The following is a 13,933-nucleotide window of genomic DNA, read 5'->3' on the forward strand; positions in this document are numbered from 1 at the left end:
AAGTGCTTCCTGGGCGAGGTAAAGGTAAAGGAGTTCATTACCACCATGTCATTATAAAATGAAATGTTACAGGGGCTTTTTTAAGAAAAAGAAGGTCAAAACTATGAACATTTAAGTGGCAGTAAATTCACAACTATCAACAATTGAATCCAAAAACCATACTAAGCAAACAAGCAAAACAAAACAGAATCACAGATATGGAGATCATTTAAAGAGTTATCAGCTGGGAGGGGGAAGGAGGAAAATGGCGGGAAAGGTGCAGGGATGAAGAAGTACAAATTGGTAGGTACAGAACAGACAGGGGGATGTTAAGAACAGCATAGGAAATGGAGCGGCTGAAGAACTTATATTCATGACCCATGCACATGAATTAAGGGGGGGATACTGCCAGAGGAAATGGGGGTACTAGATGGAGAGGGGCAAAAGGGAAAAAATTAGGACAACTCTCATAGCATAATCAATAAAATATATTTAAAAAATCTAAGATTACTAGAGTAGAATCTCTTAAATAGTCTTGATGAATTAAGTAACTCCTTTCTGAAGGAAAGGCAGGTATCAGACATGAAGAAAGGTTTCTAACAATTGTTGAGAAGTTCAGTAAATGCCTCCCTTTGGGCTGAGACCAGAATGCAGGATTATCTGAATGGTTTGGGATATTTATGAATAATGACCACATGATAAATTAGTATTTCCATTCTTATAGTAACAAACTATAGAAATGATCCCTGAAAGTATAGTCTTAGTACTTCCATTCTGATAAAAACACCTACACACAAACCATAAGGCAGCAATACATTAGTATTTACATTTATTTCATGTATGCAGTTTACACACAATGAACAAAATTAAAATGCAAACAAATATACAAATTCCACAATAAGCATTATCAAATAAAATAACTGGCACTAGTGTTATAAGCATAGTAATGGACCTGTGCGAAAAAGTGATGTAAAAAGACTGCAGCCCATGGCATTTTTCTTTTTAGCAAAAGAAAATGCTCAGTAGCACCATAATGGCAATACTTAAAAGAAACACATAAGATTGAACATTTTACCTGCTAACTTGAGGTTAACCTGTTTTATTTAAGTGAATTACACAGGAATTTAACAGTACAGGCAGAATTTTGGCCAACTCGTTTGTGTCAGCTGAACATCTCCCAAAAACAAAAGCAAAAGAAAATAAAGCCAACTATACGTGGACCCTCCTTAGTACTTGGTGCGAACTGCACTGTATTTCAATTTCATGAATGGAGAAGATACACATGGGTTAAAAACTGAGGTTATGTGAAGTTATTCACTAAAGCCTGAGTATGTCTTTGGTAGGCTAATACTTTTTCAGCATTGTTATTAATCATATTTATGTTTATCTACCCTCTATTTTCCTATACAATCCAAGGTAGCTAGAGAGGACATTATGGAAAACAATACAGCAAAATCCTCAAATAACTAGACCCTTAAAATCCTGTCTATAGCAAAGGCACCAAGAATCAATGGGGTGCAAACCTTCACTTAGTGAAAGGTGACTGTTTTGTAATACTTATGAACTAATAGAATTTTTTTGCAGTTTTATAGATCTTATTTGGTGTTGTCAGTATACTTAATTACCTACCTTTATAATTTTCTTCTATGATGGCATCAACAATATACAAGATATATAGAGTACCAGGTATTTCTATTTCAAAGTTGTGCAAAAACTGCCACAATCTTGCTCAAAGTATCTAAGTATCCAAATGGTAGCAAATGGGCTGCATTAAGCTTTACATATCCACATTGCATATGAAAAAAAAATGTATGCCCAGTTATGAGTAGAAACGTTACAAAGAGAATCATATACTGAGAGTGACCTGCAAGGCTCTTTAAACAGTACCCCTTAGTGGTTTCAATAAAATGTCACTAACCACTAAACCCCAAACCTCACGTTTTCTTCATAAGAATGCTGTAGAACTGCATTAGTATTTTATATTGATTATAAATTAAGCCAAATTTCTACCTAAGTACACAAGTATGTGGTTCAGGCAATATTTTGTGGAAAATGCACAAAACATACTTCTCTGAACAATTACTGTCCTTACAATAATGCACTTTTAAAGCCTTCATGACATAGTTTGGTAAATTAGGATCACATGAAACACACTGTGTGACTGAACACAGAAAATGTGTCTGCATTTATTATGTAACTTGGCCTTTGCTGGTAACTTGAAACTTAGAGTAGTCCCATGTAGTTCAGCCAGCTCCAAACAAGGTTGTTCAGTGGTCATTATTTTGCAGCATATACAGGCCTAAATTTCAGTCTGAATTGCAACTTTTAATTCCATTGTCTGATGTGAGTGGTTGTTATTTGTTTCTTTTAGTGCATCACCAAAATACAAATCGGCACTGGGTTTCACTCCACCGTTACCGAGTTCTTCAGCAATGTGATTCGACTGTGGCACTTCTGAACACGAGGCAGTTTTGGTAAGCACAGAAATGCTACACTGATGTGGGGAATTCTCCAGACGGTCATTTTCTACCTCAGGAAGAATGTTAACAGTAGCAAAACGGGTGTGATAATCATTGGAACCATGGCTGCAAGAAGTTTTCATGCTTTCTAGGTCAGAACAACTGAATTCAGAAAAATGACTGGAGTGGGAATCTGCTACGGACGGCATGCTGTCACTGAGCGACGGGGCCTCGAATTCGCTGGAGTTCGTGCTCTGCTGTTCTAACAGCTGTGCATCCATGTCTTCTCTGGTTTCATTTATCTTCATGTTACTCTTTTTCCTCAGTTTACCACTTTTCGACTTCTTTCCTGTTGCTGCTTCCTTGGACCACTTGGTGGCACTGGATTTGCCTTCAGGCAAACCGCCGGAAGAACCACCAGGATGACTTCGGGTGGCACTGCCGTCCTCCACGCTGCTGCTTCCGCTGTTGTGCCTGAACTTGGTCGGCTTCGATTCAATATCTACTTGCACTTCCATACTGTTGCCTTCCCTGGAACATAGGAGTAACAAATGTAAATAAATTTCTAACTCCCTTTTTATTTTTATTCAGATGACAGCAAAGGGGGAAGGGTCCTTGTGAAAAAGTAAAAGACTATATATATAAAAGATAAAAGAACATTAATACAGGCTACATTCTACTAAAAAACTGCTTTAAATAAAAGGACTACAATACTGCTTCAACTAAAAGAGAAACAGAAGCAGCTACATAAATTTACCTACTTAAAATGGACAATTCAGTGGTTATTAGTATATTCAGAATTGTGTAACAACCGCCATTGCCTAACTGTAAAACATTGTCATCACCTCCAAAAGAAACCCTATACCAATCAGCAGTTAGTTCCAATCCTCCTCTCCCCCACCCCCCTAGCAACCACTAATCTACTTTCTGTCCCCATGGATTGGCCTATTCTGGACATCTCACCTTTTCATTTTCCCAGAGAACTTAATAGTTGATAACTATTATTCATGATAATTTTGCCTAATGATAGAGATAAGTTTTTAAATTAATTTTAAAAATACTTCTGACTTTATAATAATTCTTTCCTTACTTGTCCAACGGGATGTAGGAATTCAGAATGGACCCTGCCATTGCTTTGGTGCTGGCGTTATCACTAACGGTGCCCAAGCTGACCGTGCCAGATTCTCCACTTAGACTGTACCGTTCTTTCTGTACATCTGCTTGTACTTCCAGCCTGAGAGGGGAATATCAGATAGAAACGAAAATATCAGCACTACTATAATATGTCTATTTAAATAATTCAGTTAAGAACCTTAGTAACAATAAGCTAGTCTAGAAACAATTATAAACATTGCTTTTAAAAGTTTTTTAAAATTTGATTATTCAAATTCTCCTGCAGCACACTGAATAGTACCAGCCATCCAAATGAATAGAAAATTAGCTGTTTGCCAAGTAAGGTGGCAACAGAATAACACACAAGGACATGAAGGGGTTTAACTTAAACATGCTCTATTATTTTCACTCAGGACGAGGCACTTTGCTTGGCATGCCCAGAGCAAAACACAGAAATCCAAAGACAGTAAAAACTATTCTTTGTGACAAGTCAGTAAATCAAACAATCCCGGGTACCTATGCATTAAAAATAGTTCTATGAATTTAATACTTGAGTCTTTAAAAAAGACATAATATACATCGCTATAACTTGAAAGTTTGTGTTTAAAAGCAAACTACCTAAAAATAAGTATGACTAATTTATATTTTAATTCATATATTCTCCCCTATGTTAAAAAAAGCTACTGAAGAAGGTAAAGAACAGTGAATGAAGAGGAAACAAGGGAAGATAAAAATGCTTTAATTTCTCCTACTCATCTATATGGCTGTTGGTAAAGGACTTGGTGAGAATGGAATAACCATTGAATACACAAAAAGACCCCAGCAGACTCCCCTGGCCTCAGTTCAAGTGCTCCTGGAGATCCTGACTCCACCTGCTCCCCCGCCCCCTGCGCTCAACCGATGTCTCATTTCCTGACATCCAGCTGTTGCCAACTCCAGAGGTAAGGTCCAGGCTTTATGCATTGCTTTTACTATGTCTACTGAAGCAGCTCTGGCACCAATTCAACCGTAAAATCTGACAACTGCAGTGGAAAAAAAAAAACAAGCAAACAAAAAACCCAGGCAGCCCTGGTGTCGCTCAATGGACTGAGTGCCGGCGTGTGAACTAAAGCATCGCCAGTTCGATTCCCAGTCAGGGCACATGCCTGGGTTGTAGGCAGGTCCCCGGTTGCGGGCATGTGAGAGGCAACCACACACTGATGTTTCTCTACCACTCTTTCTTCCTCCCTTCCCCTCTTTCTAAAAATAAATAAATAAATCTTTTAAAAAATGGCAGAATTTGTGCCTTAGACTTGATTTCTTTTCTTCTTCTTTTTTGATAACATTTTAAAAATTTTAATTGTTGTTCAAGTTAGACTTGATTTTTACCACATCATAGATATGTCACAGAAAATCCAAACAAGTAAGAAATCTCCTTATTCACTGCTTACCAATAATTTCATTTTTTAAATATTACTGACACAGTAGGGTAAATATGTAATAATGTTGAAAATTCTCCTCATCGAATTAGTAGTTTGCGGTTAACAGGAGGCAAAAACACAACAAACAGAGCGCACTCTCCGTACCTGTTATAGCAGTTCACCATGGCACTTCCGGACAGGCTGCCCGTTATGCTGGCTCCCGCCAGCGCCATGGTGCTGGCCGTTTCGCTCAGGTTGTCTCGGATGGCCCCTATTCGATCCATGTGGCTTCCACTTGCACTCAAACTGCCGGTCAGCCCACCAACACTTCCTTCCCCTATGCTCGGGTTGTGTCTTGCTTCTGCCACTGAAGTTGTATCTAAATGCAAATATTTCAAAGAAATCAGTTAAGTATAATTATTAACATCTTTCTTCTTAAATTCCTCCATGATTTCAAATAGGGCATTTTGTCATGTAAATTATAAAGCATACACAGGAGTAGGGACACCTAATTCTGGGGTAAGAGTAAAGGGAAATATGTCAGAGAGTAAAGTTGGATGAAGTTGGCCTTCGGTTTTAGATGGTCACTATTTGTTTGTAATCTAGAAGATTTAGGAATTCTATGAAGAACCCAATTGTTGAAAAATTTAGCTAATTTTGGAGGAAAAGTATGTGACAGTTTTCAATAAGAGTGTCATATAAAGAGTTTATTATTCTCTACATCAGTAAGAATGGGTCAAAGTTGGTTTTTAGATATACTCCATGGTCCGAATTGTACATAAGGTACTACAAGAGCTGATACCACTATGTTCCAATCTTATAGTACTTTTCACATGCTTTTATTGAAAGATTCATTTATTTGCTCCAATTTGGTTCCTATTACATATACCCAACACTGTTTTAAGCACTGGGGACCACGGTGGATCAGCGACAAACATTCTGCCCTCAAAAATCTTATATTCTAGTTGAGGAAAGCAAATAAAATTATATGGTAATAAATGTTATGAGAAAAACCTAAAGCAGAGTAAAGGCGAGTGAGTAACAGGCAGTGACAGTGATGAGGAGTGTGTGCATGCCTGTGTGCTACTTTATCCAGTGTGATCAGAGAAGGCCTCTCTGATAAAGTAACACTTGTAGAGGCTCAAAGAAAGTCAAGGAGTCAGCCATGAATTATCTTTGGGAAGAATACTCCAGGCAGACAGAACTGCAAGTTTAAAAGCCAGTAAGTGGAAGTGTGCTGGGCACCCTGAAAACATCAAAGGGGGCATGGTATAAAATAGGAGTGACAAGAGGTGAGTTCAGAGGTGGAGCCCAGTACAGATCATGGGGGGCCTTCTGGGTCATACTAAGGGCTTTGGATTTTTCTCCTCCCGGTAGAGCTAGAGTAACTGTACTGAGCATAAGAAAGACATGACCTGAGTTATGCTTTAGAACCATCACTATGGCTGCCTAGTGGAACAGTGAGTGGAAACCGAGAAGCTGATGGATCAGTTAAGAGCCTATTACTATAGTCCAGGAACAGGAAAGTAGCTTAGACTAAGAAGTGGAGAGGTGAGAATGGTTGGATTATGTCTAAATATTGAAGAAAGTAGCAGAATTTGCTGATGGATCAGATGCAGCATAAGAAGGAAAAAGGGAAGAGTCACTGTGAGTGAAAGTTTTTGGCTCAAGCAACACCAAGAATGGAGAAGCTACTTACTGAGGTGAGGATGACAGAAAGAACAACAGGTTTTGGAGTGAAGGGTTTGCTTACTGACAAGTTAAATTTGCAATCACACATTCAAGTGCAGATTAACAAAAACAGTTAGATGTACAAGTGTGAATTTTAGAGGAGAGTTCTAGCCTAGCTATACATTTAAGAGCAGTCGGTGTATATATTATTTGATAAATAGATTACCTATGGAGTGAGTGTCGTTAAAGAAGAGAAGCCTGAGAACTGAGTCCTGGGAGGCTCCAAAATATGGAGGTTGGGAGAGAAAAATGAACTAGCAAAGAAGACTAAGATGTAGCCAGGAGATATGATGAGATAAGAAATGGTTTTCCAAGCCCTAGCCAAGAGGCTCATTTGGTTGGAGCATCGTCCTGTGCACCAAAAGGTTGAGAGTTCAATTCCCGGTCAGGGCACATGCCAAACCATGTGCAAAACAACTGATATTGTCTCATATCAATCTCTCTCTCTCTCTCATTCTCTCTAAAATTAGTGAAAATATCCTCAGGTGAGAATTGGTAAAAAGGAAAAGAAAAGAAATGGTTTTCCAGAAGTAAAGAAAATGTTTCAAGAAGGAGGGCACAGTCTACCAAGTCAAATGCCCTCTTATATCAAGACGAAAACCAAGACCTGACCACTACGTTTGGTACCACGGAGAGGAGCGGTGACTGCCCTGGTGGGGCGGCAGAGATGAAATTCTGGAGTGGCAGGGCCCAAAATCTGACTGGAGTGAGTTCAAGACAATGGGAGATAAGAAAATAGCCATTATCTTTGCATATGTGCCTATTTCCCTAAAACAAATTTCTATGACAAGAATTGCTGGAGCATAAAACATGCACATGCTTTATGGTTCATTAACTTACACTCCTACTGGCAGTCTGTCTATGAGGGCCTTTCAATTCTCCAGTTATTATTTCTTTGAGTAATATTAGGTCGATACTCATTAGCCATCTGTATTTCTTCTTTTATGAACTGTATTACTCTTCATATGCTTTTCTTACTAATTTGCAATGTTTTAGGCAAAATTTAGGGTTAAAATGCTACAACTTCTAAGTCATTATATTTCCACTGCAGGTTAGGTACCCAGAACTATTCCGCCCTCTTTCATCCATTTGCCTTTCCTTGGCAGTTCACTTTGAGGACGTACTTCTAGATGAGTACTACCGGGCCTAGTGAAGGAGGGCAATGCAAGTTCTGGCTCGTGTGTTGTCTACAGCTTCCCCTGCTTAAACTATTAGTGAGTACATTTTTTCCTTTTTAAAGGACTTACCTACAGCTGTGTTATTTCCACTGACATTTATGTCATTTTCATCATCAAATTCAATCCTGACTCCTTTTCCATTGCCGGCTGAGACTCCGCAACCTCCACTTCGACAGAGGGAAATGGGAACAACACCATAGACATAAGCTAGCATAATAGGAACACCAATACCTAAAGAAGAAGTATACTAGTTATTATGAACCAAAAAATAAGTCACAGAAACATGAGTTTTTGAAAGTCTTTTCAAAAGTCGGTGTACAGGAGAAAAGGTCTAGGGTTCTGTAGTCCTTGCCCCAAGTGGATTTACATGGCTCTTCAGGGACACAAACAAATTCAAAGGTTCTAGCCTCTCAGGTGACACACGAGGGGGGAGAAAAGATGTAAACCTCTCCAAGTGCCAGGGCTCTAAACTATACTTGGGGGAAGGGAGGAAGGGGTATCTGCCAACGGTAATTTACTGACTCTCCTAAGGCTTGGCTCTGAAGTCCATAATACTTTTAACCAACACACTTACTGAGAGGCTTTCTGTAAGTTCAGCTTAAATTGTTTTAACATAAACAAAAAACTTCTTTTAAATTCAACATTACATTTTGGTTTTTAACATCCTTTCACAAAACTTTTAATTTTACAAAACCTTGAGATCATTAATATTTTTAAGCACTCTCCTTACCTACAGTTACCGCAGCTACAACTGGAGACACGATTACGGACAATGTTACACCACCTGCTATCGCCAAATTCCGTTTGTGCTTTGAAACATCCTTGCCTTCATATCGATTGTGAATCTTGATTTAAAAATAAAAATGGAAATAGGAAATTAAAGAGAAAATATATTACATACCCATTTACATGAAATAGACTTACATTTGCTAGAAGTTTCATGATTAAGTTCCTAATTGAAGGTAAACCTATTATTGTCCTTAAACGATATTCTTACACATAATTTGCTCCTTATTAATTTGCTTACAGAATACAGTGATCTAATAAATTTTATACTTTGTGTTTACTGTTAAACAGTCTTGAGGAAAGGCAGTCTTTGTAATTTTATTCAAGAATGGTGTAATCATATTTTGAGCAAAGAAGGAGGTGAAAATATTATTCCTAACAGTTATGAGTTGGATGTATGACTAAGAGGATTACTTCTAAGAAATTTAGCATTCCACAGATTTCCTTCTAAATAAGCATCCCTAAATGATACAAATTGCCTCCTAAGGGTTGTTCCCACAATCATTTTAAAAACTGACCTTAAAAAGCAGTACTAATAAGCAAACATCATTAAGTATAATTAATTTTTTTCTCAGATCCTTTTTTATGAAGAAAAATATTACCAAATAACTTAGGATTCAGTGTGTTGATTTATAGCCCAAAGTAAGTGGTAGAGAGAGAAAAAGAGAATTGACAATGCGTCAGAAGACAGGTATTATACTGCTTAGCGTCTCTGAACTGTACAGCTGTTGATAAACAACAACTAGTAATAGTGGCTTGTGAGACAGTGTATGTGCTTTGGTAAATAGCGCAGTGTCTTAACCTCATGGTTTGCCAGGGCTAAGGCTAATAAAGTACATTTTCCCTGATTTCAAGACAGATTCAAAACAGGCTCAAAAGTGTACAGGTAGTCTCTAAAATAAAAGATTTGACTTATAAACAATATTACAGATGAAGCTTAATAAAAAATCTGTTATTATTATGTGGTTATTTTGAAGGCTCTGAAGTGTGAATCGTAGAGGCTATATTAAACAGTGATCACACGGCGGGGGGGGGGGGGGAAGGAGGGCGAAGCATGCATAGGACAAAGAGTATTTATATTTCCTAGCCAGTCCCAGCATGGACTGTATGTTCCCAGGGAATAGGCCTCTACTTCTCCTAAACAGTCCATGTACAGACTGCAGACTTCCCAAGGTGCCTTTCATGACCCTTCAGTACTGCAACTAATTCCCACTCCCCCTCACTCCCATTCCTGGAAAATTTAGCACTGAGCATTAGAAAAGCCAAAGCTAAAAACTGATGGAGTAGATGCGAAAAGGCAGGCTGCCATGAGAAAGGAGTCTTCCAGAAAATTTTGCATGCTCAAGCACCAATGTTAAATTACAGTGATCATATCATCCTGCTAGTTCTGGTTCAACTTAATTTTTTCTATTTTGTGCCACATTTTCTATTTGTTATTACAAATAAAGGCTCAGTTTTTAGGTACTTTTTTCCTCTTAAAAGTTTTCCTAGAGTTGGTTTGTGTCCCTGAACATCAGAGAACATTGATTCAGTGGAAAAGTAATTCATCCTTTGCAACCCTTTGAGTACAGGTTTGAAAAAAGGAGACGTGTGACTGCAGCTAAGACTTGAACAATGAGGTAAACAATCTCTCCCCTATAAATTATTTGTAGGATATGTGCTGTGCAGTACAACAGGCTCTCTTTCCCTTCCACTTTGAAGTATCAAATAAACAGTTTTGTTTTCAGCAAAGCCTTGCTTGGGATAACTATGTGAAAAATTATTACAATCAGCTACAATGTTTGGGACAATTTAAGTTTAGTTACATCAACCTTCTAAAATAAACATTTCACTCATAAATATGTTTCTCCTCCAACCCAAAACTAATTTAAAAAAATAGTATGTATTGTTATTTTCCTGATTATTAAAGTAATATATGTTGAATATTAAAAAAATTGGCTCTTATAAGGAAGAGAATCAGCCTTGCCTTGAGTTTAGTCTCAAAAGTCAGAACTAGAATTAAGTGAAACAATTTAAAGAGAAACAGATTCTGACTCAACTACCACTTCTAACAATTACCATTACTTGGCAACAAACAGAATGGGCTGTCTCATGAGTTGGTTGCTGCCCCATCAGGAAAGTACCCAAATGGCTAGACTGAAATTTACTAGAAATCTTACACACAGGATTAATATACCTGGGTTTAAATCCCAGATTTGCTTCTTTCTGTGTGACTAAAGATAAATTACATAAACTTTCTTAAATCTCAATATTCTAACACATAAATTGCTGTGAGCTTAAAATGAGTCGAAGCATATAAAACACCTACCACACAGTAAGGACTCAACAAATATTAGTCTCTCCAACCTCATTTTTAAAATCCTGTATTGTGTTTTACTTAGGTACAGGGCTGAGATTAGATAATTTCTAAAGTTACTTCTCAATTCTGAAATTCTACTAATTTAGATAGCAGCAGATTACTTAGCCAATTCAGAAATCATCGCTTTAACCTTTCAAAAAAGAATTATTTGCTTAGCTAATGAAGTATAATTCATCATTCATAGGCCAGTGATTAAGTATTGGTGTTCGGACTTTCACAAAACTGTTAACAATCTACAAAACAGTGTATTTACTAATAGCAGCAACCTGAAAGAGGAAATTTTCAAAGTTGAAAATAATTCAGAAACCAGCTTTCTTTGCCCAAGGTCATGTGTTACTTAGCTATTAACTTTTTATAGACCTGACTATACAAGGATATATCCATGTGAAATACATCAGGTGTGTATTCATTAGTACTTTAAAGTTGGTCTACAATGCAAATGCACTGAAGTTTTCAGATTCAAATAATTTTAAAACAATTCTTTTTAAAAATGCATCCACATGAACTTGCCAAACCCTGAAAATTACCTTACAAAAAAATTGTTATTGTTTTATACTAAAGTTACTAACCTTAGTCCTTCAAAACAAAAATAAAACCAAAGCAAAGCTAAAATCATCAACCCTTAACTTGAAGACTTATTCTAAGACAGTGAACTAACAGGGAGTTAGGATTTTACCTTGCGGCCCACATACACAGGAATGCCAATAATCATCGCAGGGATAGCAATGCCAGCTATTAAAGCGATTCCCACAGGAGCGCCAACAAGCGTCCCCAGCTGCCACAATATTTTCTTCTTTCGGCTCCAGGGTTTCTTCCCCCAAAAAGTACATCCTGATGGACTAATGAAAAAAATTATAATGTTAAGTAATGGGTGCAAAACACCACAACAAAAATTATTACAATATGGTAACTATAAAAGACTTCTTATACTTAGAAATGAGTTTTTCTTTTCTTTAAAATGAGTTCATTAAATGCCAAAATATCATGGTAAGAACCACTAGACTTCCATTAGCCTCAAAACCTTAGGTCAGTTTTTGAGAAGTATATTAATGTAAAACATGCTTATTTTACCTGTGTTTTAGATATACAATTATCTAATAATATCATAAAGTCACAGTGTGGCCTAAATGAAGAAACTTATATACGAGAAAATTCAATGAAAATACTTATGACCTAGAATAACTACACAGGGTTAACATAATTACATAGCTTTCTAGTTTAACAAAAAAAAAAAAAACAACAAAAAAAACAAAAAGAGAACCTGTTTCCTATTTTTAACTAGTTATTAATACTAAATGACTAGCACAATAATTTGGTTCCTTTTAAATTTATGTACCTAGAATAATGAAGACCCCTTTAAGTATCTCATAAACTCCAAATTTTCCCAAAATTGTCCTTTTGTCTTATAATATAAAATTATATTTAGGTAGAAAGAGCTCCTTCTATATACTTACCTTAGATAATGTAAATCTGAGATTTCTTTCATACATAGCCAACAAAACTCACAACCACAGACAGCACATGTCATGTGATTACAGCTCCCATCATTCATCTTTATTATGTAAGCAGCACATCGTGGACACGGCTTGATATCGTCGGCTGTTAGAAAAATAAACAGTCTTGCTTAGTATCTAGAATCGGTCTAAAAATATCTACTGGATAATCAATTGTAGCACTGCCAAAAAAAAGTGCCATGTATAGTTTAATTGATAGCTTTAGCTCACTATTTTTAGTATAAAAAAGTTTTTTCTTTCCTTCTGAGAAAAGGAACATATTCTACATTGAATTTTCAAATTGTAAACATTTTCAAACACAGTAGCAGTACAATAAGAACAAAGAATAACAAAATAATAAAAAGAGGGAGGAGAACCAATGACAGCCAGGGGCAAACTGTGAATTATATAAAGTTTATCTTTATCCCTACCCTTTGGTGCAGTCTTCTCTGAGTGGCACTTCATATGTAGAACTTTTTAACTGTCTCCACATAATTAAAATGCTAGTTATTCTATATACTATTCCTTTAGTGAATGAATACTAATAGGAAGTGACAATTTGATAGTAATCCAAAGTACTATATATATACTATACAAAGTAATATATATGTATGTATGTATATATGTATATAAAGCACTGAGTTTACTTGTCTCTTCTATGCAACATCAACTATTAACACTGTAAAAACAATATGGACCTCTTTAGAAAAGCAGCCTTTCCTTCTATTTTAGTTCAAACAGATGGACCTTGCAAAGAATCAGTACTCGTAATAAAAGGGAGGAGGTAAGCAGTTAAGAAAGAGTTATATAGTTATAAGCACATATTGGAAATGGCTTCAGAATTAAAGTAACCATTTGTTGGTTATGCTCATGACTTCTTCATTTTTTATCTTTGTCCTCTATTCATTTATTTAAATGGTACTGTTGCATGCTTCTTTTATAGTAATATGGTCATATGGCACAAAGGTGCCAAGTTAAAATTAAGTGGGTACATAACTTTAGGAATCACTGATGGAGTAAGAGTTATGTCAAGTTATACAAATATTTTAAACTTTAGCATATATTTAAATAGCAATCAGTAATTATTTTACTGTTACTAGCCACATGTAGTTAAACAAACCTCTGTGGCTAGGCACTGAATTCAAGTATTTGTTCCAACTTCTTACATATAAGCATTAAGCTACACTGTTTTCCTTCCTACAAATTTTATCGTCAAATCTTACTATTTTTTCAGTGAATTCAGGTTTCCTCAGTGCTTTTCAGGGCCAAAACTCGTTTTTTAACTTAAAAACCAGTCAATGCTCACAATTAGTGTTTTAATGATTCCAGAAATTTTGAGCAAACTGTATGTATGTAGCCAGACTAAGACAAGTGATAATTAAAGAAAATTTAAAATATCCATTAAGTAATGATTTAAATAATCCACAGAACATAC

The 13,933-nt window shown here is 36.4% G+C and overlaps 1 protein-coding gene and 1 pseudogene across 1 annotated transcript in view; both read right to left on the bottom strand.

Moving 5' to 3' along the window:
- Window positions 1–664: 664 nt before the first annotated feature.
- On the bottom strand, window positions 665–741 carry LOC123833407 (annotated as a pseudogene).
- A 50-nt stretch (window positions 742–791) lies between these two features.
- Window positions 792–13,933, bottom strand: part of RNF19A (ring finger protein 19A, RBR E3 ubiquitin protein ligase) — a 45,637-nt gene continuing 32,495 nt past the window's right edge. The window contains exons 4-10 of the mRNA XM_045861279.1: window positions 12,460–12,604; window positions 11,682–11,844; window positions 8,591–8,705; window positions 7,930–8,091; window positions 5,117–5,330; window positions 3,529–3,672; window positions 792–2,969 (exon numbers count right to left, since the gene is read on the bottom strand). Of these exons, the coding sequence (XP_045717235.1) occupies window positions 2,279–2,969; window positions 3,529–3,672; window positions 5,117–5,330; window positions 7,930–8,091; window positions 8,591–8,705; window positions 11,682–11,844; window positions 12,460–12,604 (1,634 nt within the window). The 3' untranslated portion in view covers window positions 792–2,278. The remainder of the gene's footprint in view (window positions 2,970–3,528; window positions 3,673–5,116; window positions 5,331–7,929; window positions 8,092–8,590; window positions 8,706–11,681; window positions 11,845–12,459; window positions 12,605–13,933) is intronic.

Source organism: Phyllostomus hastatus, unplaced genomic scaffold, assembly GCF_019186645.2.
Source record: "Phyllostomus hastatus isolate PE091 unplaced genomic scaffold, TTU_PhHast_1.1 phas_scaffold_21, whole genome shotgun sequence".
Lineage (NCBI taxonomy): Eukaryota > Metazoa > Chordata > Mammalia > Chiroptera > Phyllostomidae > Phyllostomus > Phyllostomus hastatus.